Here is a 27,678-nt window from a genome sequence, read left to right on the forward strand (position 1 = left end):
CAGGCTTGTGAGATGCAAAGGGCTCCAGAGACGTCATTTTCCAGAAGGACATTTCCCTGTAAAATAGTTATCTTTTAGTAACTGTGATTGAGAGTACGTGGGATGTTTAGTCATTGCCTATTTAGTAACCCTGTGATAGAAATGTCAGTGAGGAGAGAGTCCTGTGTCCCCCAGCTCCAACGGGACAGGCATCTTAGCAGATGTCTGCAAATAGCTCCATACCATGACAGGATGTAGAGCCCCTCCAGGGAGGCTGGCTGTCCCTGCCCAGCTTCCTCAACTTGGAAGGACATGTGCCAGGGAGCCCAAGCACAGCCCATCTTGTCAGGACAGAGCAAGCTAGAAAACAACTCAACTTCTGCACTAGCTGGAAGAATAGCTTCACTGTTAGTACCTTTCCAATAAAGAAGGTTGCCATCTAGCAGAGGTGAGTAGGAAAGATGGGCTTACTTCTGGCATCAAGTATATGCTGCAAGTGCCTGGGGGAAAGTGGGCAGAAGGAAGGAAAGGCTGTAGCTCTTTTAGGTAATCCGTAGCTGATTCGAGTATCATGTGGCATCAAAACAGGAGAACTTTCAGGGTGAGGTTTGTCCCCCTTCACCTACATGACCAGATGGAAGGAGAGAAGCTGTAGGCAACAGGGGAAGTTTAGATTGGATATGAGGAGGAAATTCTTTCCTGTTAGGGTGGTGAAGCACTGGAATGGGTTGCCCAGGGAGGTTGTGAGTGCTCCATCCCTGGCAGTGTTCAAGGCCAGGCTGGACAGAGCCTTGTGTGGGATGGTTTAGTGTGAGGCGTCCCTGCCCATGGCAGGTGGGTTGGAACTTGATCTCCAGGTCCTTTCCAACCCTAACTATTCTATGATTCTATGATTCTAAAGCACAATGTAGGCTCCTCCATGAGCCACCCCTGGCTCTGGTGGGCTCGAAACACACAATAAACACCCAGGAAATCTCTGAGGTCAGCAAGAACACCATTGTAGGAGCACTGAGGCAGCAAGCAAGAGGGACTCTGAGATGCCTCAGCCCAAAGCCACCCCAGCTTGGAGGATTTGGCACCTCCCTGCCTCAGCTGGGAGGGAGCCAGCAGGCAGCACAACAAGCTCTTCTTCCTGCTGACCCATGTATTCCTCAGGCGACCCTTGGCTGCAAGGCTGGAGTGTGAGGAAATAATGCCTGCGCTGTGCAGGTAGAACCGATTGCCGTAAGGCTGGCAGTAATATGTCCAGCTTTCTCAAGCACTCTGCTTCATTTCCTTTACTTAGAGCCAGGAAAGCTCCCCAGAGGGTCATCTCCTGCTGCACTTCTCAGCTTCTGCTCTGGCATCTGTTGTGTTAGATCTTCCCATCTCTTCCTGCAGCTCACTATCTGCAGGCTGCCAGCTGTGGACTCCGAGGCCTCAACTGCTCCAGGGTGCTCATAATGGAAACTTCTCCTGCTTGCTCTGTCTCTTTTTAGATGAACAGTGAATTATGGTAGCAGCTCTGTGCCCATCCAACTGAGAGATCTGAGTGTGCCAGCCCTGTGTTGCAGTTTCCACAACTCCTGAGTGCTCACATGGCTACATGCTGCTCACTCCTGCATTGCCATTCTGGGTGGCAGCCCTGGCTCCTGCAAACCAGCTCTGATGCTCTGGAGAGCATCAGACGTGCTGAACACAGCTGTACAGACAGCTTAGCTCACAGCAAAACTGAAGGTTTCCACACACGCCTCGGGAGGTCTGGCCTCCAGCACCCATGGCTGACAGAGAAGACCCCAGCTTGTTGTCTCATAGGGGGCATAGTCTGAAGCGCTACTGGAACTTCAGTCACACACAGGGAGAACCAGACCCAAAGCTAAGGGACTGTTCAGAGAGGAGCTTCTTCCAGAGGACTCCATATAACAAGGGAGTGTCCCTTGCAACCCTTACTGCAGCGAAGTCCACCTCCATGCTATGCTCAGTGCTCTTTCATCCAGCAGTGTTAAGAGTTTGCTTTGGGCATGCTAAGGGTTATTGTCTTGAGGGCACTCACCAGCTTTTACAGCTATCTTCAAGTGCACCCCTCCCAGAGCATTGTCTTCAGTCTACCTGAGCTGGGGTAGTTACACTTAGAGAAAGCAAGCTGGAGGTTTTAGAAGCAATTTAGCTTCTTCCTCCTCACCCACTAGTATAAAATTTCTCTCGCTAGGCTGAGGTTTCTGCCCAGTGATTCAGTTTAGGACAGGGCAGTGAAAGAGAAAAGAAAGCCAAGAAGGTATCTCAGAGGAGCATGAGTTTGGGATGTCCTGCTCCAGAACATGTGTTGCTCTTCCACACTACCTGTAGGCAGATGTGCTCTACTGGGCTGATGCCCCAGCAGGGCTTTGCAGAGACTTTGCTCTGGATAGATGAGATCATGGTGCAATAAGGCAGCACATCTGTTCCCTGCACTGCCTATGAAGTGCTGGCTCGTGAGTGCTCTGTTGCACACACCTTGTGTGTGAGAGCAGCAAACAGCAAGTAACCAGCTTGGGAATGAACCAGACCCTTGGGTTTGTCAGTATTGCCAATGTGTAGAGAAGGAACAAATGACCTCACTGTCCATGACAGCAGACTCTCCTTCATCATCTGCAGGAGAGAGTGCAGCAGTTCTCTCTCAGGGTCTCACAGCCTTCCCTGGGTTGTCCATACTGCTGCTTGCGCACCTCTCTCCTGGAATTCCCTTTGGGCTCCTGTGCCACCCTGCTCCCCCCATACTATCTTCCCAGCCTCTGCCCCTCCTCTCCCCATGCTCACGAGCCTGAACTCTCTTTAGCCTTGCTGAGCTGGCAAACACCCTGCTCAGCCAGAGCAGACGTGCTGAGTAAGAGGCAGCTATTTTTACACTGCTGCTGCTCTGACCAGCACAGAAGTATTCCAGGAAACCTTTCTAGTACTAATTGCTTGCAGATGGGATGAGCAGAGGTGGGGAGACCTCTGTGCAGCTGCAGGGAGCTAATAGAAATGCACAGCAGGGCCTCACCCCTTCATGAGCAGTCTCTGTGCTGGCAGCCTGGCCATGCTGTGTGCCACAATTAACGGGCACAAGAGCAACCTTGCTGCCCGCTTCCTTGGACACAAGCTGGAAGTGGCGCTCACAGAGGGTGCCAGGCCTGCCAGCAGAGCGGTGTGTGACAGTGCAGGGGCAGTCCAAGGCTGGGCTCACTGTGTGTTATGGCTGGGTAAAAGTGACAGGTTCAGGTACGTAGGTAATGAGGGGCCTGTGGCTCCAGGCTTGGGCAGATGCTGACCCAGGGGGGTATCTGGGAGCCCGAGGAAGGACTTTGTGGCAGCAAGCCCTGACCAGCAGCCTGGCCATCTTCACAGGGCACCTGCCTCTCACTGAGGAGGTGTTGCCTGGAGCCCTCGCTTGGAACACCCACCCAGGCAAGACAGTCCCCTGTGGGAGCTGGGGCTACGTTGCCCTGGGCTGACTGCACACAAAGCAGCTCTCCCACACAAGGAGCTCGGGTGCCCCTTCTCCCCTGCCTTGTTCCTCACCTCCTCTTTTCCACAGTACTACAGGGAAAAAGAAATGGAATCCCTTTCAGGGAGGGGAAAGAGGTGGGCTGTAGAAACACTTGACTGAAAATAACCTTCATGCTGATCTGAGTCCTGACAGCTGCTCCTGAATGGGAGCCAGGTTCAGCAAGTGCCTGGGCTCCCTATGGGGACAGTGCCTGGGCCAGGCTATATCAGCCTGATCCCACTCTTCTGGATCTGCACTGCATCCCCAGATGCTTCACTTACAGTCACCTCCCTCATCATTTTATTCATCCCCATACCCTGTGCTGTGTTCAGTGAGCCAGGGAAGGGTTTCCTCTTGTGGCTGCCTGCTGCAGAAGGGGATATGATATCCCATCCCATCCCATCCCATCCCTTCCCTTCCCACTTCACTGCTGGGTGGCCACAAGAGCTGTCCCCTCAGCAAGCTGGGTTGGACTCTCTGTCTCCTCCCAAACACTTCCGACCAGCTGTACCACAGGGTGGTCTGGGAGCTCTCAGTGAGGCCATTGCATGGTGCTTTGGCATGAATCATTACAGCCCATCTCTTCATGCTGAGACCTTCCACCACCCACTGTAGCAGAGCTAAGCAGCCTCCCTGCCTCCAAACAGGTTTTTTTCTGCCTTCCTTTCCTTTAGCCCCTATATAGGTAGAGCTTTTTAAGGCAGAGCTTGGAGGTTTCCTTACATTCACTGACCACTGTTGTACCCTCCCTTCCTAAGGGTACAACACAAGATCAAGAAAAGGCTCTCCCTGCAAGCAGAGTTCTTCTCAGCCAGGTCCCCCAGTGGCATCAACAGCAGGGATGGGAGGATCAGCAGATCTCCTCTTTGCTGTTCATAGTGCAACACCACTCGTTGTCTGCTGGCCTGATAGGTTTGGTGAACAGGATGAACACCATACAGCGCACAGGCACTCATCCCAGGCCACACACCTCATTTTCATCAGGTGCTATGCCTGGGTGGGAGGAAGGTGCAGACCTCTCTGTGGCACTTTGGAGCTCCCACTTCTCCCTGGCTATGTCCTGATGTACAGCCATGTCTCAGCTTTGGCTGAATTCACCCTCCTTGAACACTGCTGACTGGACTCATACACAGTATTCCCGTTCAGTTTTATTCTTGTTCATATCTTTACAGAAAATGGCACATAAATCACAGATGCTGGATGACTATAAGTTGTTACAGCTCCATATCTCAAACACCTCAATACTGAATTCTTTTCTCGCTGTATATACATTATTTACACACCATGGGCTACCATCTAACACGTCAAACGACTGGGGGACAAACAGGGGCTGGATGGAGGGGCCTAACCTTTGACAGAAGAAAAACAGTAGCTCTGGGGAAAGGGTGCTCACAGCTGGAAGCAGGACAGAAAGGGTTGCCTGGAAGTCACTGTCCTACAGCTTTCGGGGGGACAATAGTGCCTTACCGGGATGGGAAGGTGACGGTGGCATGGAGTGGGTTTGGCTACGTGGGTCTGCATGTGCTTGTCTGGGGCTGGCTGGGAGATGTATGTACACGTTACAGGGTGTGTCGGGGTGGATGTGCATGGCTGTTGTTCCCTTTAACACTCAGAGGGCGAGCTGGACAAATTCAATTCAATGAATACATTGGGCGGCTGTTGTTGTCTCGCCTGGAATAATGTATTCAGTAAACAAATTTACCGTGCGGGCCCTCTGCGGGGGTGCAGGGCTTTGGTGCTTGGGGCAGAGTCAGACCCGGCTGTGGTGGCTAGCCCTGCCAAAGCCAGAAACATGGGCTGGAGTCACGCTGAGGTGCTAGGTGGGACCAGGGTGTCATGCCCGTGGGCTAAGCCTGCCTCTCCCTACCAAATGGTGGCAAAGCTGAACCTCTCTAAAGCTACAACTGCTTCCCAGCAGACAGGGCAGGGAGAGACAGGTGGAAGGTGCAAATCACCCCTGATGGAGAGTCGCCATTTAATGGAAATACTGCCATGGGCTTGTCCTGTTGTGTCCTGGGCCGGAGGCAGAGGTGATGGCTGGTGGAAGGTGGCAGTCTGCCTGAGGTGAGGCAGGACGGGGTGCCAGGGGAAGGGGCCCAGGCAGACTGGGGAGAGGCATGCACCAAGGAGGGGCATGGCGGCAGGGCACAGGCTCGCTCCAGGATGACAGATGGGGTCTGGGGCTGCGACAGAAGGAGAGAGCCGCAGAGCTGGTTGTGAGGCCAGAGGGACCGGAGCCTCGGTGTCCACTCGGGTGGCGACAAAGACGGGACACTTCCCAGTGCCCCACAGGAAGGGCGGGGAGGTGAGGAAGCCCAGTGGGGCAGAGGAGCGAGGGGCAGGGGGAGCAGGCAGGGGCACCCCTGCCGGGCAGCCCCAAATGCAGGGGCTGTGGCCCCGCGCCCCGGCAGGGGCAGCCGGGGGAGCCGTCAGTCTGAGGGGGCATGCGGCCCCCTGAGGACACGGTGTCTCTCAGCGCTGGCTTCCACCGCCTCTTCCCCACTCCTAGATCAGCTTCTCCTCCTTCTGCGACGAGCTCAGCTTCTCCGTCTGTCTCTCATCCTCTGCCGCGGCTGCCTCCTCCCCTGCCTCCGGCTTCCTGCCCGGGGGCGGGGTGTCCCCGGCGATGGTCCCCAGGACTTTGGTGCTGTGCTCCTGAGCTTTGGCCCTGAGGGCGGCAATGCTGTTTTCTCTCAGTTCCTCCTGGGAAATGGTGGTTTTGGGATCCGGGCCCCTCTCCTCCTTGTCACCCTTGTCAAGCTTGGGCAGGGCCTGGCGCTCCACCTCCGTCTTCCTCCCCGCCTCAGCCGCTGCCTCCAGAGACTTTTTGTGCATCCCTAAAAAGAATTGTTGGTATTCGGGTTTAGAAAAGCGCCTGGGCATGGGAAAGCCATCTTGAACTGAAAACAGCAAAGATAAAGAGAGGCCAGAATTAAGGAAAAGCAGAAACCCTCACTTCACGCAGCAGTTACAGGGAGCCACTCGCTCCGGCCCCTGTGCGAGGGCAGCCCAGGCAAGGCAGCTGCCTGCTGGGGTTGCCAGCAACATCCATGGCCTCAGAGCTGCCCCCCAGAGGTTTATAATTACTCTCCCCTTCATTTCTGCCCGTGAAGCTAAAGCTGACTTGTCCCCACACGGGAATGCGGGTCTCAGACAGCAGCATGGTTGCCTGAGCTTCACTGCGGCTGGGGAGGGCAATCGCCCATGGTCCCACATCAACCTGCTCCTCACACAGCCCACCCCTCTGCCTCTCTCAGTTTCCCACAGATAGAAGGACAAGACAGCCTGTATTCAAGTCGTCAGACACCAGTTTTGTGGCAGAACAAGCCTGAAAGGTCAGAAAGAGGCAAGCAAAGAGCAAGAGGGAGGAGCTGCTACCTCTGTGTCTGCACAGAAAAACAAGTGAAACCAGGCAGAAATGCAGCTCCCCCAGGTGCAGAGAGCAGGAGGAGGCAGCAGTGTGTTCCCTCTGGGAGTCCTGGCACCCAACACAGCCTCATGGGGCAGGATGGCTTGCCTCGGACACCTTGCCCTGCCAGGGCTGGGAGCAAGGGATGCTCACACCACGGCAGCCAAAGGCTAACACCAGCCTGAGCATGGTAGGCAAAATCCTGCAGGTCAGGATTCAAGACCAAAAGGGATTTGGGATGAGTGTTCAGACCCTATTGACAAGGGCAGCTGGGGGGATTGGAGGGCAGCGGGGTAGGGGGACCTCACCCCACCACCCTCCACTCGTGTTTTTGACATGGCTCCAATTTCTTCCTTGCACCCCCCCCTGCTTTGTCTGAACCCACTCACAGTCCCCCACAAAGGCAGCTGCTTCCTTACCCAGGAGCCAAGGGGCGCAGGACTCCATGATGCCGTCCTTGGCAGACTTGAGGATGGACTCGGGCAGTGGGATGGAGTGACGCACCATGGCACCGTAGAGCCCGTACTCAGCCATCACACTGCTCCTGCCCCAGCACTTCTCCCTCTTCCGCCATTTGGCCCGGCGGTTCTGGAACCAAACCTGAGGCAGGCAACAGGAAGAAACACAGGTTTGTGGGGGGAGAAGGTGTGTCAGTCCCTTTCCTGCATGGGAACACGTGTGCTTGTGCAGGCAGACGCGTGGATGCTCATCCCAAAAGCCCTGTGACCTCTTTCCCCACGCAGCAGCCATTGGGTGTCTCTCTCCCTCCCTCCCTTGCAGGAGTCTTGAGAGCAGACCCCATCCCTCTCTGCAGGATGTAATTTGGCATCTTCTAGCAGCTTTTGGCTCTCGTGCATGTGATGTTCTTCCATTATTTACTGGGTGTCTGAGCTGCGGTGCAGGGCTGCGGGCAGTGGTGCCTGCGGGGAAGGCTGGGATGCGGGTGAGCGCTCAGGAGAGGCGGGAGAAGGGGGAAGCCGATCTGTGTGCTTCGCCCTGAATTCCCAGTTTGAAAAGCCCCTCATCTTCTCAGAAAATTGGCAGAATAATCTGTGAGCTGTGACCTGGGGGGCAGTGAGCAGAGGCGGGCGGCGGTGGCCGGGCGGGGGGGATGCTCGCAGAAATCTATTAGCGCTCTCTCTCGCTGATTTCCATTCCTCTTGTCTCCCTCACCCTCCTCCCTCCCCAGCTCCCCTCCCTTCCTGCCGAGCAGAGGCAGCAGCTTTAGATGAAAAATTGCTCGAGGTCTATTCAGAAGGAGGCAAAGGCAGAGACAGCCCCAGGGGCAGCCCGGGCCTGATTGAAAAATAAGTTAATTTCAGTTTGAATCGATGCGCCTCAGGCACTGAAATATCACGGGAAATTAAAGCAGCTGGTCCCCGGGGAACCACGCCATTGACCTGCGCTAATTAATGCCACGGAGTTACGAGGCACCTCGCGGAGAGGCAGCCCCTCCTTCCCCGCGGACACGCCGAACACCTCCTCATTTAACTAATTAGACTCTCGGAAAAGCGGGTGTTAATTTGCTTAGGAACTGGGGGGGGGGATGGCGGTGGGGGTTTTTGCCTTTTCTATTCTTTTTTCCGCCCTGCCTTTCCCGGAAGGCGCAGGGCGGAGGGGCAGTGGATGGCGGGGGCTCTCTGGCAGATGGATGCTCGGGGTCACTCCGCAATCTTCTCCAACTTGATTGCTTGATTAGGTCGTTAGCACATTAAAAAAAAAAAAATGGCTTGCCGTCTGGCGCTGTGCTGATGAGTGGGACGAGGCGGGAATCGCCTGGGTAATTCATCTTTTTATACTGCGAGGAGTTTGATTTCAATCTGCAGATATATGGAGGTGCCTTTGACACCTGTTTAACATTACAGAGCTGACAGCTTAACTCTCTCTTGTCCCCGCCGCCCGTAGCCATGGGGGAGCTCGGGCCGCCCTGGGGAGCACTGCGGCAGACCCCCCCGGCTCTGCTGCGGGGACCGTGGGGCTGATGCAGTGTGGTGCTGTCCGGCTGGCAAGGCGAGCCCGCAGAGGGGAGCTACCCAGCAAGGAAGAGCTGCAGGGCAGGTGGGAGCTGTTTGGGATGGCTGGGGTGGTGGTCCCAGTGGCTGTGATCCCAGCTTCTCGCAGCAGAAAGCACTCTGTGTGTGTCAGAGGGGATTTTACAGCCAGGCTGCTTCACCACACGTCACCTCCTCTGCATGATAAACAGTCTGATTTACACTTTCATACTGTGGAGATGTAACCACGGATGGCTCCAATCCACAGGGGCCTGAGCAAGGACCCTCACCAGCGCAGAGCTTCCTCTCTCCGCCCGCTCCTCCATGCCCGTCTGACACATGGGTTTGCTTGCTTGGCAGTCAGCTAGATGCTGGCACTCATCACCCTCTCATTCCAGCCCATGAGCTCCTCCCACTCCCAGGCTCTGGAGGGCAGAGCTGGTGGGGACTGGCTCACTCCCGACATTTCCATACTGCAAGGGGGCAGCTCAACCCACTAGGACCAGGAGAGGGATCCTGCCTGTTCTACCCTGGATAAACCAGTGCGATTAGGTCCCTCACCACAGAGCTCCCCCTTTACCTCATTTGGTTTCAGGCAGAAATTGCTGCACAACTCAAGAGCCAGCACCTGCAAAACTGCATTGGTTGGGGGCTGCAGTGACACCTTTCCCTGTACCCAGAGCACCTTGCAGGGCCCAGCTCTGCACAGCTGCTTCTGTCACCAGTTGCCACACTTGGGACCTCAGCCAGTAACAGGTTTTTCCAAGTGGGCAACCTCTTAACCTCTCCTCAAACCTCCTTTACTCAGGTGCATCTTTACTGATGCTTTAGCACCTCTCCTGTCCCACTCCCTCCTGCCCTGATGCCCCAAGCCTCTACCCCCACATCCTGCCCTCTCCTCTGGCCAGGTCTCAGCCTGCCCCATTACTGCCCACTGCCACTAAACCTGCTGCCCTGGAGCATCCCCTTTCCCTTGGCAGGGCCATGCGAACACTGGAGCCAGCAGCAGCAGCTTTGCCAGCTGGCAGACCAGTTTTGACTAGAGCCAGTGGAAAATTCTCTATCAAAAACTGCTGATTCAGTAGCACAGGAGAAGACGCACCTGGGCAGTGGAAGTGTAATCAAAATTATCTATGGCTTTCTTTGGAGTGCTGTGTTTTAATCTTGGCTGCCTAAGACACACAAAATTTATGCTGTAAAGCCAAATAGGAAAATCAGAGTTACATCAACACTTCAGTAAGATCGTTCTGAGATTTCCTAAACCTTTCTTTTTTCTTTTTTTCTTTTTTTTTTTTTTCCCATTCAATAGGAATTTCCTCTTGGTTTTTACAAAGGAAAAGAGCATTTAAAATCCCAGAATTTCTAGAAGAACAGAAACTGGGAGGACTGACCATCTTGCTTTAATACCAGGAGATGTATCATCATCTCAGGCATAGAGTCAAGTGAAATCAGTGGCGCTCAATACTGGACCAGACTCCAGCCTAGCACCTCTGCCACAAGCCCATCCTCAGGAGCACGGGGAGAAGAGCTCCATCACAGCCCTGGTAGCCCCCATGCCGTTTCAGATCAGCAGAATGATTCCCTGTAGATCTCCCTGCTTTCTTTGCATTTCTTGATGTGTTACCAAAATTTTCCCATGCCTTGATCCTGAGCTGAGTTACACAACAGTTTTAGTAATTCTGGGGTATTTTTGGCTGTGTTGGTACATCAGGCACTTTCAGATTTGCAACTATTTATTATTGGCACCTCACTTTTCCTGGAGAGGGTTTCACCCTTGCATGTACTTGTGATTTTGGTATTTCACATCTTCTTTGGCTGCTTGTTATCTTTGCTTGGAGATATCTACTCTTCAGCTTCCTCCAGCTCTGCTTCAGGCAATGTTCAGGTTTGACCACTTTTCCTCCTGCCCTTTCCCATCACACGGATCGGCTCAGCTTTATTTTATACTTTATATTTATACCTTATTGTTGTGGCTGTTTATGATGCACCTTCCTTCTCACTTGCTTTCATCTGGTTCTCTGTTGCATAGCCCAGGGCATGGTGAAAAGATTGTGCTTCCACACTTCACAAGAAGTGGTGAAAACCCCTGATTAATTTTAGACTGAAGCACCTCAGGCGTTTGTGCAGAGCTATCAGAATCTGGTGCACAGAAGTGTCCTTTGGACCAATGTGCTACACCTTAAGGTGATTTACAGCTATTTATTGTCACACAAGCACCCTCTGTGAAGCTTGTTCCAGGAACCTACCCACAAAAAATGGACAACAGAGTAAAGAGGACAGGTTTGTCTTGCTGTCCATCAGACACATTAGCATCTAAGCTCAGCTCGTGCATGAATGTTTGCTTTTTAGCTGTCCAAACCCCTCTCCTGGGCTGCTACTGAGGATCCACAAGTGCCGTCCCATCATTTGGCCAGAGCCTAGCATCAAACACTCTAGCCCCACTGTGCACATCACACTGTCACTGTTCCCTCCAAGAGCAGCCATAGTCTATGAACCAAGATAGCAACAAATGCCACCACCCTCAGTGTCATCTCCTGGATCCTTCTTTTGGGGCCCCTTTACCAAAATCAGCAGTATTGCAAAGCCTTACAAATGGGGGTATTTTAAACATTAATCATCATCTAATTCTCACCTTCAGTGCCCGCTGCCCAAAGCAGTGAAAGCTGAGGCACTCTGTGCTTGACCGCAGGGTTGCAGTGCTTCAGAGTCAAGACAGGCAAAGTTATTCCTGCCAGTTTCCTCCTCTGAATCACAAATGATAACTGATACTTCTTCAGCTTATTGATGATGCAGAGGAGTGAACTGTAGTAGGAGGAATCTCTCATTTCGCAAAGGGACATGAGACTCAATGTATCGTTATTACCCCCATTCATCATGTTAGTTAGTTTGTTTACCTAATCAGGTCCTGAAACATTGTCTGCTAAAGAGAGAAATCTCCCTGAGGTTGGCCATGAGCCAGGAATCTGAATTAGCAAAGGGTTATTTTAAGGCATTTAGGGTGTTGCTGTGTATTGTTTCAACCTAAAATTTTCACTGTTACACTAATTTTCTTGGCTGCTGCTGTCCAGTCCTGGGTACACAGGCAGAATTGGTAGTGGCCTTTTTTGTCTTTCTAATAAAATAGCGTTGGGGTTTTTGTTGTGTTGTTTGTTTGTTTCCACTGCCCAAGCATTCCTTGCCTCCTATAAGGAAAATTCCAGGCTAGACAATGGGATTGTCTACGGGATAAATGGGATAAAAATGAGATTTGCTTCATCAAATCTCACATGCTGCCTTCAACACAGCATTTCAGCAGAGGTCTTCCAAGTGGCGAGCTTTATGAAGCACAAGATGGTCCCAGCCCAAAACCGTGCATGCTGAATGCCCACTAGATGGCCATAAGCAAATGCACGTCCGCACATGCACAGGCACCCAGCCGGAGCCACACCAGCACCCCACTCCCAGCAGCCCATGCCTTTGCCAGGCTGCAGGGAGAGCTGCACACGGCTGTTGGCAAACCAGCAGCTTAGGCAAGGGACAAAAGTCCCTCCAGCAGCAACGCTGAGACCATCTCCCCCGCCCATGGACTAACAGACTTATCTTCTGCACTATCTCACAATGCCCTGGCACAAACCTTCAGCTTCAGAGAGCTGAAATGCCGCTCCATATGATCCCTGCAGAGAAGCCATTCTGGTACTGAGTCCTTCAAGTGAGGACACAGCAGAGAAACCCTGTCCAGGGAGCTTTCTGGACCTCTGTGATACTGCCTTGGGTTGTAATCCTCTATCATGGTCCTACCTGCTGTGATGGTGCTGACGGCTTAATGACCCAGCACACTCACGTCCATCCAGCACCATGCTTTCCTCCCAGGGATCCAGCCATCTCAGGCTGAAGTGTGCAGAGGCTGAATTTGTCATGCTTATCCACCAGATCTCTTCTTTCTGTGGCATTTACTGCTGTGGGAAATGTCCAGGCATCTACACCAGCACCCTGCAATTGCTTATGTCCCTTTCCCCACCATGCCACTCTGGATTGATCCTGTCACTTCACAGCAGAGCACTGCTCCTAAAATCATGTCCAGCAGCATACCTTACCTGTTGCTTCAGTCAAAGTTGAAGCCCTTTGATGGGTCCAGCTGCAGACCAGAGAACACTTCCAGCTCACCTCCACACCCGTGGCCCAGCTGCCATCTCAGCACTCAGTTCCTCCTGACAACTACACATCTCACTTTCTACCTTTTTCCTTTCCAATTCAAAACTCGACTATGAGAGAGAAAATTAAAACCTCCTCTGGAAAAACAGCAATATCCACACCCTCATATGGGACAGGGATGGTGGCCCTGGCTGGGGTCAATCTGAGCATGTGAGCACTGCAATGAACAGCCTCCTATCTTCCTCAGAGCATCTTCCCATCTGCACTCACAGGTCATAAGGCTTTGTAACGAATTGCCACAGAGTGTAAGGCCTGACCAGGTCCTGGCACTTCCCCAAATCCCTCCCCTGTGGTGCTCACGCAGTCTGTCCCCAGTCTGCTGGTGGAGACTGCACCACTTGTGTAAGCCTGGGAATGGTTTATGGCTGTCTTTTCAAATGTAATGTCAAAATTATTGGCACTGTTTATGGTGACATCACTTTCTATGGCTGGTGTAAAGTGGGTATGATGTTAAATGAGAGCAGTAAAAGTTGCACATGGGCTGCATGGCTGATCACAGGACTCATCATCCCTTCTCTTACTAAACACTGGGAAAGAGCTTTCTGAGCTCACATTAGAAAGAGCAATTCCCATACTCAGCTTAGCAAAAGCCCTTCCTGGTAACAGCTGGAGTCATGTTGGACCCATTCAGCTAACAGGTCCAACCAGACATACTGAGATGGGCTGTGAGACAGTACTCACCCTTCCCAAGCAAAGACATGATGGCTGATCCAAGCTTGGGTCTCCTCTAAGCTTAACTAGCACAGGGCATGTATTGAAAGTGAGCTTACTACAGCAACGAGCAAAAATGTGCATGCTATTACCATGCCACCAGCCTTGCAACAGAAAAACAAATGTGCACACAATGTGCATGGTAGGTACAGTGATTCGGCACACACTTGATCTGTGCAACACATCTGCGCAGCAAATTTATCCCTGAGACATTGACTTCATCATGGCCAGACCGTAGTGCCAGCTGACCACCAGCTTAGCTGGAGCTACAGCTCCGTATAGGCTGCCAGATGCTGGGACATGGCAGATACACACACAAATTCCTCTTTTCCTAACATGCTGATTGGAAAACAGAAAAAACATCAGGGTCGTGGGTGCATGATAGTCACATGAAAGCTGGCAAGAGTGTGCCCATCATCCTAGTCCACACAAACTCAGGGAAACATTTGTCTTTGTCACAAAGGGTGATACTGCACATCCATCCTTTGGGTACCCACGGTGCCTGGCTCCATTAATCAAGATGCTATCCTGACTGCATAATTTCATTTTGCCTCATTTCCTCTCTCTAACATTGCTCTGCAGGCCCTCTGGCACAGAGGAAACCTTAGCATAAGTCTTCATAAACATCCACATGCACTCTGTGAACATGCAAGGACTCCCCATATTATCACCTTCATGTTAGAGCAAGGTGAGTCAGGACAGTCAGAGGGGAAGTGTCATATCCCCTTCGCAATGCCTTTCAATGAGCACCAAAATCAGAGCTTGGGATGCCGGCCTTCCTCAGAGGATGTGGAGTGCTGCCCGTGCTCTGGAGCTGCTCCTTGCATGCCAGAAGCAGCTGACTGTTGTACTGATAAGTACACACAGAGCAAAGGGCAAAGGTGTGCTCTGGCCTTCTCCAGAAAGTCATGTAGGAGACAGAGGCTGTGCACCAGCAGGAGATGAAGTCTGCAGCACTACCTGGTCCTTGCCATTCCCCAAGGTAAGGCTCAAGCGCATCCCTGTGTGCATGGGGACAGCTTGCAAAGTTCCTCCTGAGGGCTACAGCACAGGCTCACAAGTGCATGAGAGCTCTTTGTTCATTGAAGCATTAGCTGAAAGATAGCTACAGAAATTTGTTACGTATTGTAAAACATTGTGACACGTTGTAATAATTTTCCATGCATCAGCCTGGAACTGAGCACCAAAAGGAGACAGTTGCAGTCCCTTATGATTTTCCCTTAGGAAGAGACATGGTGATAACAGTATTTGCAATTCCTTGCCTCGTGCAATAGAAGATATCTAATTACTCAACCGCTTTCACCCAGTGAAGAAAAACCTGAATCTGTGGAAGGAGGACCACCAGAGCTAAAGAGCCAGCCAGAAGAGCGGACTGTCCCTGACCACCACACAGAAGCTCTAGTAACTGCCAGCCAAAGTTTCAGCTCTGCCTTAGCTCAGGCAGTTGGAAGCCTAACAGAAACCCACTGAAAGAAGGAAGGGAGCAAACCGTGCTTCTCACACAAGGCAGGTCCTAAACTGGACATCTCTTGCTGCTCCCAGGGCAGTACCACTCAGAGTAGACAGAAGAACACGTAATGCTTTCTCACAGCCTCTTATGAAGTGGCCCCTGGAAGCCACCATTGCTGTAAGATGTTGCAGCAAGTTTGTTTTCCAACTCGGTTCATCTTTGCTGCTTCACACAAGGACACATCAGCCTCACGCATGCAGAGACCAGGATAATCTGTATGTCTGTTCATCCAGTTCGTCATCCAGTCTGTTGAGGACTAGACTCTTCAATGCTGCACAGACCCATGCAAAATGTGCTAGCAGAACATCCACAAAGAAGGGCAATGAAAAGGCAGAGGAGGTTTGTACTGCCAAAGAATCAGAAGAACTTGTTGAGGTCTATCAAGGTAAAAGATAAATACTATAGAGAAAAATAGATCCATTAAGAAATAACTGGGAGAGTAAATTAAGCGTGTCTCTAAAGTGCCTGTGTTATTGAACTGCTAAAAAAATCTCTATTCAAAGTCAGAAAAGGAGGAAAACTTTTATTATATAGGGGTCATTAAAGGAAAACCTGAGCACACAGCCATCAGTTAGTCCCTCTGCCAGGCACCCTAAGGGCTGGAGGGGAATTAACTGTTGAACCTGATGGGCTGCCTAACTATTTCCCAAAAATCAGCTGTGAAAAACTGCAGCAGAAGAAATAAAAAGGAAGTCAAAGGAGTGAATGCGAGTGTTCCCAAGACAAGGGTTTAGGATAGCATTTCCAGAAGAGCATAAGTGATCAAGGAACCTCAGCGCCTGAGCTAACTCAGAGAAGTGCTACCCTTAACCTCCTGTTGTTAAGAAAATAGGGGGATAAATGCCAGAAAAAGTTGTCAGAGCCTGTCATTAAGCCTGTAGAGCCATTCCTCATTCCATGATGAGCCATGATGGGAAAAGTCTTTGCCAAGGCATTCCACAGCAGTGCCCTACCACACATTTTGTTGCCTGCCTGTCTTTCCTCCTGCAGGGAGCTTAAGAGTCCCAGCACTCGAAGGTGTCTGACCCTCAGTGATGGTGTCATCAAACCATGGAGAGAACAAGGAAGGAGCTGTCACTGCAAAGCCCCATTTCCCTCCTGGTACTGTGGAGGAGCACATGAAAATCACACTGTCTTGTATGCTATGACAGCCATAAATACCTTGCTAGGAACAGAGCAGAAGGCAAGGACAGGCAAGTTTGGGTTTATTTGGTTTTCTGTCCCATTTAGAATATTGGTCAGTGGCTGAAGTAGCTCAGGGACTGCACATAGAGGAATAAAGCTGTACCTTGGCATACAAAATATTCATAACTCTGCACCTTCATTTCTGCACTGAAAAACGTATTTTAATCTGAACCTACAGCCCCAGCTGTAGCAGGGTAAATCCCACGAGCTGAGAAAGTAACCCACACAGTCAGTCTAGCAACAAGCAGAGGAGTCCCCACTTCCCAGTCAGCTGAAGAGATGTTCCCAGCCCTCCATTTTCCTTCCTGTTTCCTGCCACTCTTTCCTCCTCTGTCCAAAGGCATGGGTTGCAAGGCTGTCAGACAGCAATCCCTTTGGGAAGTCTTGCCTGGGCCCCTACTCTTGCCCGGGCCCCTACTCTTGCCCATCACCCAGCCCCTCTGTTTGCAGCTCTAGTAATTAACTTGTAAATAAAGTTCTAACACATGGACTAAAAATGAGCCATAGATAAAGGGTAATGAAAACATTCCATTAGAGAAAGGGCCAAATTAAACAACTCTTAATTGAAAAATGGAAATTAATATGAATTTAGATCAACTAAACAAGCATGTTATGGAAGAGGCAGCAAAGTGGATGAACTCCTCACATACCAATTAAAGACATGGAGGCAGAGATGCACCATATGCCAGGAGAAGCACTCAGAATAATATTCTCACTAAGCCAGTAAGTTTGATTAGTTTTATTACTCCCCCTTGTACACTTCCTACATTCCTAAAAGCATAGGGGAAGTTAATGACACTTATCTGGTATCACAGCCCTGTGGCTTGCCCCAGGGCATAGGAATTACTGGCAAAGGTAGCCAGCGCTCGCTGCTCACGATGAACTATTTGCAGGGTTCTTAAAAAACACATTCAGAAACCCAGACGGCTGGCTCACACAGCAGCAACCCTCTCAGCTTCCCCGTCACCGTGGTAATCTACCTCCAGCCACCTGACTCACCCTGATAACTTCCCTCAAGCTACATGATGTCCTTGAACAAGCTGTACAGAGACACAGGTGGGATCCCACTGGCACTGTGCCTCGTGCTGGCCTTTCTCTCTTCTAAGTGAGAGAGTCACACAAAGTTGTAGCAAGAATAGATAGTTCCCCGCTTACTGAGAGCAATAACGACAAGCACAAATGTATAAAAACCAACATCACCACTACTTTCTGCAGCACTAAGAAATCCCTTGGCGGCCATTCCAGGCACAGATTCAGGAAAGGCCAGCAACTGCGTGGAGCAATCATCCCCATTCCGCACTTGCACCATGGGATTAGGACAACACTCCGCAGCAAGCAGCAAAAGCTGATGGATGGGGGAAAAGCCAGAGCTGCTAAAGCTGCATAAACCAATTTTTTTCCTTCATACTTTCTATCATGTTTCTTGAGTGGACTCTATGGGTTCTATTCTGAGCCCCACATCAGTTCGATACAGGTTCCTCAGGCCTTTCCAGATTATGTTCACCTCTAAATACAGAGCATTTTTGCAAAACTGAAGAAAAGTAAGCCTCTTGTTCTGGAAAAATATTGCTGGTACGAATGCTTCTTTCCAAATGACCACCCATCCCGATTCCTCCACCCACATTCAACTCCTAAAGGGCTATAGAGTGATACTGAAAGCACCTAAAACAATACACTTTCAATTAGAGTTTTAATTGTCTTTGCTTTGGCTTTAGCCAAAATTGACCTCTTGGCTGCCTGACAAAGCTTGCTGGATACAGACAATCCCCACTCCTCACGCATAGCACTAGTGTCTCCTCAGGGTTCATTTTGCTTATGTGAGCAGTTTTATTTGTCCTAAAATTGTTCATCCACGTAATTACCATACAATCGTTTAATAATAAGAACAGATGATTTTTTAGCACTTTTATTATCTTTTTTGGCTGATTAGTTCCCTTAGAGGGTGACTCTAGTGCCCCACAATGGCAGTCAAGACCTTATCTCTTTGAAATACTGAACTGGTTTGGTTGGTTGGTAGGAGATGTACTGGAATGATAAACATACACGGTCATTTCAATAATCCCAAATCAAACTGTTACTGAACTTTACTGTTGTAGATACTGGCATTTAAAGTTCAGAATGGTCATATATTAATAAATTCAATGGAGATAACTTATGTAAAATCTACACATTGTATTTCAGAGTATCTGTTATGAGAAACACACTGATCCAAGTCAGGTGTCGGAATATTTGTCAGCTTGAGGCCATTTAGAATATTTTAAGTTGTCTATTAAGGATACATTTCCCCACGGGAAACTACTTACCTCTCCTGGATTTTACAGAATGGTCTGGGTTTATTCTAATAGCAGCACTTCAACCCTTCCGGATTTTCTTTCAAATACACCCATTAATGTAGTTTTTTTCCAGTATCTTTCAAAATAGCCACAGTGGCATCTGGCTTACACCAACGGTCTCGCTAGGAAAACTAAATTCTTTTCCCATGTTTCCCAATAGAAGGATGCTTATATTCCTTCCTCCTACCAGTACAGGAGGAGGATGCATGTAACATGAAAGAGACCTGCCTTGAAAGAAAACCAAACACGCTCATCTTCTCTTTAAACAGAGGATTTGAATATTTTTCCCCAAATTCAATGTTCTCCCAAACCAATAACTTTCTTGGCCTCTGATAGTTATTTGTAGTGTTCTGATAAAGGTTTTACATGCAAACAGTTCCTATATATCATTCTCTCAATTGCACTCTTTGAATTTCACTTTCATATTGAATTTCATAGGTGAATTACTTTCTTTTTGACTACTACCTCCTGAGAAATAAGCCCATGAATGAAAAGAAGGGATAGATACCACTTTTAGATGTGGATCCGGTGGGAACCCACGGGAAATGCAGTGAAAGCCCACAGCATGTGATGATCACAACAACCTTAAAAAACACTTTCATTAATGACCTACAAGAGGGAGAAAAGAATGTTGAAAGATGGGAGAAACTGCAAGCTACAATGAAAATGGTACGGTTTATATGGTTTAGTGGTGGTCTTGGCAGTCTTGGGGTAATGGTTGAACTTGATGATCTTAAAGGTCTTTTCCAACCTAATTGATTCCATGATTCTAAAATGCAAAAATACAGAGCTCTCTTGAGCAGTTAGATGTGCATGCAAGAAGGGACACAAAGATTACATGAGGAGCATTAAGTGATGGTAATAGATTCTAAGCAAGATTTACTTCACTCATAACTACTTCCTGTAGTTTTGCTGCAGAAACTCTTTCTGCAAGATACAAAGATGTTTACATGTTCCAAATCCCAGGAGGTTGTCCAAGTATTCAGTAAGTATCACTAGAGTTCTCTCCTGCTCTCATAGTCTAACATCTACCTCTTGTCAATGTCAGACATGTTAGGGATGCTTGGTAGTCAAAGTTAATAAAATGACACAAAACCAGAACACTGAAGGGAAAATCCTCAGGATAAAAAAAAAGAGGAATCTGTCTAAAACAAGCTTGAAGTGACTGAATTAGATAAATAGAATAAATATGGAGGCAAGTAGACTGGTGCTAATCTGAGGCTGTTTCTGCAAGGACTCAGTGGTCCTGCTGAACCCAGTGTGCAGCTGTGGGCATGTGGTCCCTTATCTCCAGGAAGGCTGACAGGCAGGATGGTCTTCACAGAAGAAGAACCACACGATTAAGAGACTGGTGTGTGATTTATGAAGAATGGTTTAAGAAAAGATCTTCACAGCTTGCTTAAGTGATGATGAAAACCAAAAGTGACAGCCAGGAGAAGAAATAGCTTCGATTTATTCAAAGAGTATGAACACCATAACCAGGGGGAAAGAATGTGGCTCACACAAAAGGAGCTGAAGTTGAAGAGTAACACAAGGTGAAATATCAAGAAGCACGTCCAAGGTAGGGAATCATCTTGTCATAGCTTGTGACACACAAAAGAAAAAAGGTATGGACACCGAATCTTCATAGATCATGTGGTAAGGGACAATTGGATGGTGACCCATTGAAAAGATCAGTGGTGCTTGGGACTCCTACATGGCCTTGATGCTCATTCACCCTGGCAGGGTGCTCATGCTTTCACACAACAAATGCTTCTGCTGTTTCTCATTATTTAGCCTTTCATGATGAGCAAAAGTATTACTCACAAGCACTTTGTTCTGGAATACAGATGTCATTAGCAACACCTAATGTTCAAAACAGCCACACCACAGAGTGCTTCTGCTGTCCAAGTCTAACCTGATCTCTAGGGCAGAGAGGTCACAGTAAGGAGCACTCCTAGGTTTAAAAACTCTGCAGTACAAGAAGCGTAAGTAGATATTCATTAGCCAGTTGCAGAATGACAAGTTGGCAGGAAGTCAGTGATAGCTAAGATGTATTAGCCACTGTTTCATTTCCAAATCAGATAGAACACTGAGTCTCAGCACTAGAAGGATGCTCCAGATGCTGAAGCAGTACATGCAACATCCAGCTCCGCTGGACAACATCTCCCTCTACCTCACCCATAATGAACACCCTCAGCTCTGGCCAGGAAAATGGTGCCTCCGCAGCTCAACATGTACTGTACCACTAGATCAACCTCTTCCTTGAAAAGGTCCTTTATAGGAAATCGGAAGATCTTCTTTTCAGCCCAGCATCAGACGGTGGGTGCAGGCAACACTAAACTCCTAACAGGTCTCTCCCCTCTTGACTTAGTGTCCTACAGGGTCACAAATGGAGAAGTGACTGTCCATCCAGCTTACTCTCTCTCGAGGCAAAACATCAGGTCATGTTGCTCAGTGCAAGATCCTAATGCATCAGGTAGGACTTCAGATGATGGGCCATTATTTGTGAGTACCATTGGAAAACGTTTCAGCAGGCAGGTTATCTACAAGCTGTTAGGTCAGCAGGAGTCTTTGCCGGTGCAACGAGAGAAGCACAAGTTGCTCTTATAAAAAGTTACTTGATTAAGCACAAGCATGTGGGTGGTGAGGGGGGCTCTGGACTGAGGGGAAAAGGGCTGCACTTTTGTTCAGGATGATCTCCCTGTCGCTACACAGGCTCATGCCTCAGCAGCTTCTAGCATCAGCATCATCTTGCTGAATGCCCTCAGAGCTTCCAGACTCAGGAGGGAGCAGCCTCCTGGGCCACCTCTTTAGCAAAGAGCGAGCACAGGCTGAAGGAACAGATTGGTGGGTGCTGGGTGTGCATGAGGGACTGAGTAGAAGGAGGAACCAGGGAAACCTGGACCCTCCCAACACCACCTGGCACTCAGACCAATTCTTCTCATAGAAACTGCTATGTGCCAGCCACGAAGGCAGCCCATGCCACTGCACAGGGGTCCAGGCCAGTTTAAGCCCCAGCCAGCCAAGAAATGTGATCTGCACAGCAAAAAAGGGCTCAAGGCTTGGCCTTTAGAGCCCTGAGCTTTGTGCAGCAAACTGGTGGGAGCAGGGCATGGGGAGGAGGAAGGCAGCAGAAGCTGCTGGAGTCCACCCTTGTGAACGTCTGTCCAAGCACATCGTGCCTTCCACAACAGCTGTAAGTCTTCTCCAGCTTTTGGGGCTGTAATGATTGCCCAGTGGCTGAGGCTGCTCCTTACCACCAGAGGATTCACCAATGAGATACCATCGCATCAATCTACCTCCTCACAGGACATGACAGGGCTGGCACGAAGTTAAACTCCAAACATTAAAAATCATTAGCGAAACCTTATCCCCAGAAACTTCCAGGGAAGCTTCACTGGAGGAGGCAAGTGCAGCAAAAGTGCCGAGGTGGTGCAGACACCCCACTGGATGGTGCAAACACCTCAGCACGTCACTGCCCCACTGCCGCCCTACCCACGGCGGGATGAGCTGCCCGAAGGAGGAGAAATGAGCTGTTTCCCTCCCACACTGCGCACCCAGACCTGATCTGCAGGGGGCTCTCTTCTTGCCTATACCACCAAGACCTCGAAATACTGTGGTCTTTCCCTGCACACCAATTCCCCTTCAGTGATTTAGGATTCCCTCTGTTCCATACACACGGTCACTGATACAACATGCCATGTACAGCACATGCTGACATACAAACATCGGACACAAATCTGCCAAGAACAGCTGATCTGTCTGCCTACCCATCAAGAGCAGGGGAGTGGACAGCCTGGGGGGCTTATTCAGAGCAATATCAGCCTTCTTGTGTCACTACCTTATCTTCAGGGAGGGATGAATATGGCTGAGAGGAGCAGGATAAGGGGGTCCAAGAAATATGATTACCTGTATCCTGTCTTCTGGCAATTCTGTTTTCATGGCCAGCATCTCTCTAGCATATACATCAGGATAGTGGGCCTCATTGAAGGCCTTTTCCAGCTCCTCCAGTTGGTAGGATGTGAAGATTGTCCTGAGGGGAGTAAAACTCTTTGATCAAAAACCATAAGAAGCAGCAGCAAAGATGATGAAGAGTCAGAGAAATGGACATAGAAGCTATGGAAACCTGGGTAACCTGCTAATGTGTAGCTTCCCACCCCCTTTCCCCCCCCTCCCCTCCCCCCCCCACATCCCGTTTCTGTACACAAAAGGTCAGGTGCCAAGGTGAAAGCAGAAAGAGAAAATGTCAGAAGACAGCACTTTAAACAGTTACAAATCACCTTCCCTTTCAGGGATTTGCCTCTGGAGACAGTCCCTTCCCAGCAGCAGCCCCTGCAGCCAGCACCGATGACAGCTGTTTTTACACCTCTGACTCTGCTGCCTCTTGTGAGGATCCTGGGGATGTCCCTATCTCTCACCTCCCTACAACGGTGCAGCCACCCCTGGCCTGGCTTAACACCACCACCACGTCCCCCCCTCCTCTTCCCCCCCCCCCCCCCTTCTTGCATCCAGAGGTTTCTTAACCCTTTGGTAGCCACACTGAGATAAAGCAGCATCTCAGCATCCCATCTGGAGAGGCACTGGGACCTTTCCAGCTGCTGGTCCTCAGCCTCTTCAATCTCCACGGGCAGATTATCCTCCCCTGGAGCCCTGGTCCTCGACTGAATCCTCCAAAGGTCTTAACCACTCTTCTCCCCACTGCTTTTCACCAGTCCTTCCCTACAAGAGCCAGTGCCAGCTCCTTTCCTCTGCATTTACCCCGGTTGCTTCCACACCGATATCCCACTAGCTGCTCCCTGCCAGTTTGCATTACCCCATTATCCTCTGGAAATCCTTCTGGATCGCCCTGGGCCGGCAGCAGCCCAACCTGCCCCTGCACAACCAGTTCTCAGCTCAGGACAACCAAACAGAAAACCTAGTAGCCGGAAAACCAAGACAGATGAAAACCCTTCTCCAGTGGATGGATGAGAGGTCTCGAGCCGCTTCCACTCCACCGAGGGCTAAAAAGCCCATTCTACACAGCACACACACACACACACCCGCCGCCCCAGTTCACAAAACGCAATTTTGGATAGAAGAACCAGCAGCACTCCAATGGGGGCAGAGCAGGGAGAAACCAAACAGAACCAAAAAACCCAAACAATCGAACAGAAAGCCATCCAAACCAAACTGAATAACAACGAATTGCAGCCGTTGTTCAAAGAACATACATAAATAGATTATCCGACTGAAGAATATACAGCTCCCAGAAGGGGGAAGGAAAGATCGGGGAAAAATTCTGCTTCTAAAACGCATCCGAATTTCAGAAGAGCCCTGCAGTTCCAGAGGGCACAAACAGAAATAACCCCCGCCATTCAGACCCGAAAGAATTCCACCAGGTCGATTGCATTACTAACAAAAGCAGCATGCAAATGCAAGGGACCTGCCTGCAACAGACCCTTCTTTAAATTCACTCCTAAATCCGTTCTCTTTTCAAACAGTTTTCCTCCAGCTCCGAAAGATCTGTGAACTCTAGGGACAGCAGAGGCACATTAACGAGTGTATTTTCTTTCTCTGGGACCACAGGAAAAATTATTCCAATTTCGATCCCGTTTGGATTTCAAGCATTCCCCTTCACCCTCCTCTGAGAAGAGCACTGAAGCCCGGCAAGGCACACCGGCGGCAGGGTGAAGCTGAAGTTTCCCCCTTTCAGCATCTCGGTCCCTGTCTCTTTTGCGATCCACTGTTCACTGTCCCTTTTGCTGTTTCTATCCTGCAGCTATTTTCAGACTATTGACCTGTCACGTCCCAGCCCTTTTTTGGTACAACTAGAGGTCTTAACCATTTAGCACAGAATACACAACTACAGCTAAATGTTGCAGGTCTGATTCTGTCTAGAACCGAAAAGAAAACAGATCTGGATTTCGTTTCCTCTATCCCGTCCAGACCGTGACCCCTACACCAGCCCCTGATGTGTTTTCACCCAGCCCTGTCCGGCCCACGAAGAAAACGAAGCCCTATTTACCGCAGAGCACCCAAACCGGGGGCATCTGCCTGCGGAGCGACCCCGGGTTTGGGATGAGCCCTGCAGACCAAGCCTTCTGCAGCTCGCCAGCAGGATGTCTCCCGGGACAGTCGGTTTCCTTCCACCCTGCATCCTGCTGAGCTTTCACTGGGGCATCTTTTAATCCACCCTTCCTGCACCCTGGCAGGATTGATTTAATTATTCCTAAATACCCTCGGTGGCTGGTGCCTGGCCTTCCTTTGTCCTGACTCTCCGGCCACAGCAGTGCCAGAATCCAGCACGGCATGTTTTCGTTTCTGTGTATAAGACACTCCAACTCCGTTTTAACTGTGGGAGAAGTCAGGCAAAGTCTGTCATTCTGCCCGGTCCCGAGGGAAACGGAATCCAAAGAGGATCTTCGTTTCCTTAACCAATTCTCCAGCCTTCTTTGGCTTCCCTGCAGGCTACGTCTGATTCGCAACCACTTCATCTTTTGGTAAAACATTTATTTATAAGTAATAAAATAATTAAATCGTTGATCGAAATTCTCTCTCTCTGACGGGCAATATTAAGGTTGTTATATGGGGAGCAGGGGACAGGTTTGACGATTCCCCCCCCGCCAGCCCTAGACACCGGTGATCCACATCCCGCCCAGATGCTCCCGGGCTGCTCGGGTTTGCCGCTCGGGATACCTGGATCCGCAGCCAGAAAAATTAAACAAAGAGACACCTGTGGCCGACCCCCCGCTCCCTAAAGGCACCTGCCCAAAGCCGATCTGTTTCGGACCGAGAGAAAGTAGAAAGGAAAAGGCCGAGGGAAGAAGCCGCAGCGGCGCCGGGGCGCTCCGGCGGCCGGTGCGGGAGGGATATTTCACGCCGGGCCGGAGCGGGACGGGAACGCGTCGGGCCCGCCGGGGCGGTGGGGCTCACCGCTACCCGGTGTCTTGGAGGGGATGGCGGGACCCGGCGGGGTAGAGGCCGCTCGCTTACCTGTGCCGCCTCTTCTTTCGTTTCTTGCTCTGGTTTAGGGAGGATTTGGACATTTTCCGGTCGCTGGAGGAGACATCCTCGGAATCTGCGGAGAGACAGGCAGCGGCCGTGGGCTTGGGGCCCCCGGGTACGGTCGGGCCCGGCGGCTCCGCTCCCTCCAGCGGCTCTGGCCGAAGGTTTCGTTGCGATGATGCCGCGGACGGGGCCCGCCGCTCTCTCCAACCCGGCGCGGTCCCAGCCGCGGCCCCAGCGCTGCTCCCGGTTCCGGTGCGGGTCCCGCTCCGGGGCCATCCGCCCTCGCCAGGGAAGGCTCTGGGGCGGGATAGGGCTCTCGCACTCCCCTCTCTTCCCCGGAGTCGTTTGCTCGGGCTAAAAGGCAGACCCGGCAAGCCCAACAAAACCGTAGGAAAAGGGGAAAGATAGAGCTTCCTCCCAGCGGCCGGGCACCGCGGCCGCCTGCCCCAGCCCGGGGATCCTGGACTGCCCAGCGGGAGCGGGGAGGAAGAAATTGAGGTTTATGGAGCTACGGGAAAAAAAGAAAGGAAAGAAACTCCCGGGACAAGCTGCTGTCCGTCCCCGTTCCCCGCTCTCCGGGGGTGCCCGGCCGGGGTGTGTTAGGGACAGAGAGTCCCGAAGGAGCCGCGGGGTGACAGAATCGGGACCCTCACTTCGATGCCCGCCGCTGTGCCCCGGGTGGCCCCGGACTCTGGCCCCGTTCCTGCCCACGGCGCCCCGCCACCGGCCCTACCTCGGCGCCGTGCTGCTCGGCGGCGGAGGGCACCGCCCGGGCTGGGCACCGCCGCGGAAGGCTCCGGCCGCTCCCGGGAGGAAGCTGAGGATGTTCCCCGGGGCCGAGGCCAGGCCCGGGGCCAGGCGCTGCTGCCTGCCGCGCGGGGGGACCCAAAGCGGCCTGGGAGCGGGGCCTGCGGGCAGGGTTTCAGGCGGCTGCTGCCGTCTAGGAAAGGGGTGCCGAGCGGCCCCTTATTTCCAGACAACGAGTTGGGGCCGTGGGAGAAGCGCTCCGCCGAGCTCCGCGCATCTGCGGGCCGGGCACCCACGGCCACGCCATCACGCAGCGGCTGCAGCCCCGAACGGTGAGGGAATACGGTTCCACCCGCCCGCCCTTCTCTTCCTTGAGATCGAAACGAAATCGCCTTCCCGCAGCCCGGCATGGGGCTTCCCGGGGGGGCACCGGGTGCCGGAGGCTGCCGGGAGCGGCTGGCGGTGCTGACGGGGCGCGGCGGGTCCTCAGGGACCGGGAACGTGCCTACCTGAGCTGGCCGTCTGGCTGCTGTCCAGCTGCCCGGGGGCCCGGGCCAGGGGCTGCAGGTGGACGCTCTGGGGGTCGGAGAGCACCTCCAGGAAAGTCGGCTGGGTGTAGAAGCCGGGGATGCCGCCGGCCCCCAGCAGCCCCATGCCCACACCGCCCACCCCGGCGGGGCTGAGCACGGACCGGGCTGCCAGCAGGTGCCCGGCGGGCAGCGAGTCCAGGGTGGCCCGAGGGTGCGACGGCGGCTCCTTGTTCAAGCCCAGGATCTCCTGGATGCCGAAGCCGGTGCAGCGGGGAGGGGTGGGCCCGGAGCTAGGCTTGGACCCCGCCGCGGGGGGCGGCGGAGGCGGCGGCGGGGCGGCGGCCGCGCCGTCGAGTTTGGGCTTACCGGGCAGGCTGGGGGCCAGAGCCGCGCCCGCTTTGCCCGTCATGCTGCGGCCGGCGGTCCCTGGTGCCCGCTCCGGGAATGCCTGGGAGCCCCCGGCTCAGGCCCCTTTTATCCGCCCAGCCGGGAGCCCGAGCGGGGTCAGAGCCGCGCAGCCAATCACAGGGGCCAGCCGCGATTAGGGATGCCAAAAAGTCGGCACCGGCGGCGGCGGGGCCGCTGCTCCGTGGGCTGAGGCCGGTGCCTGTGCCCATCAGCGGGCTGGGGCCGCCG

General features: G+C 51.7%; 1 protein-coding gene across 2 annotated transcripts; it reads right to left on the bottom strand.

Moving 5' to 3' along the window:
* Positions 1–4,596: 4,596 nt before the first annotated feature.
* Positions 4,597–27,678, bottom strand: VSX2 (visual system homeobox 2). 2 transcript variants are annotated; one of them, XM_065686157.1, is made up of 5 exons: positions 27,022–27,678; positions 25,751–25,835; positions 22,688–22,811; positions 7,295–7,475; positions 4,597–6,366 (listed from the first exon to the last, which is right to left on the bottom strand). In XM_065686157.1, exons 1-5 carry the CDS (start codon positions 27,449–27,451, stop codon positions 5,972–5,974), a joined length of 1,215 nt encoding a protein of 404 aa, XP_065542229.1. In that variant the 5' UTR covers positions 27,452–27,678; the 3' UTR covers positions 4,597–5,971. The 2 variants fall into 2 exon arrangements, with proteins under 2 accessions (XP_065542229.1, XP_065542230.1); XM_065686158.1 differs by having other exon boundaries at positions 4,597–6,303; positions 27,022–27,673.

The sequence above is a fragment of the Lathamus discolor genome, chromosome 6 (assembly GCF_037157495.1).
Source record: "Lathamus discolor isolate bLatDis1 chromosome 6, bLatDis1.hap1, whole genome shotgun sequence".
In the NCBI taxonomy this organism is placed as follows: Eukaryota; Metazoa; Chordata; class Aves; order Psittaciformes; family Psittacidae; genus Lathamus; species Lathamus discolor.

Coding starts and splice junctions, on each gene's coding strand:
- VSX2 (XM_065686157.1), bottom strand. CDS start 27,451: ATGACGGGCAAAGCGGGCGCGGCTCTGGCCCCCAGCCTGCCCGGTAAG. Junction 25,836..27,021: donor CAGCCAGACGGCCAGCTCAG/GTAGGCACGTTC, acceptor GTCTCTCCGCAG/ATTCCGAGGATGTCTCCTCC. Junction 22,812..25,750: donor CGAAAGAAGAGGCGGCACAG/GTAAGCGAGCGG, acceptor TACTCCCCTCAG/GACAATCTTCACATCCTACC.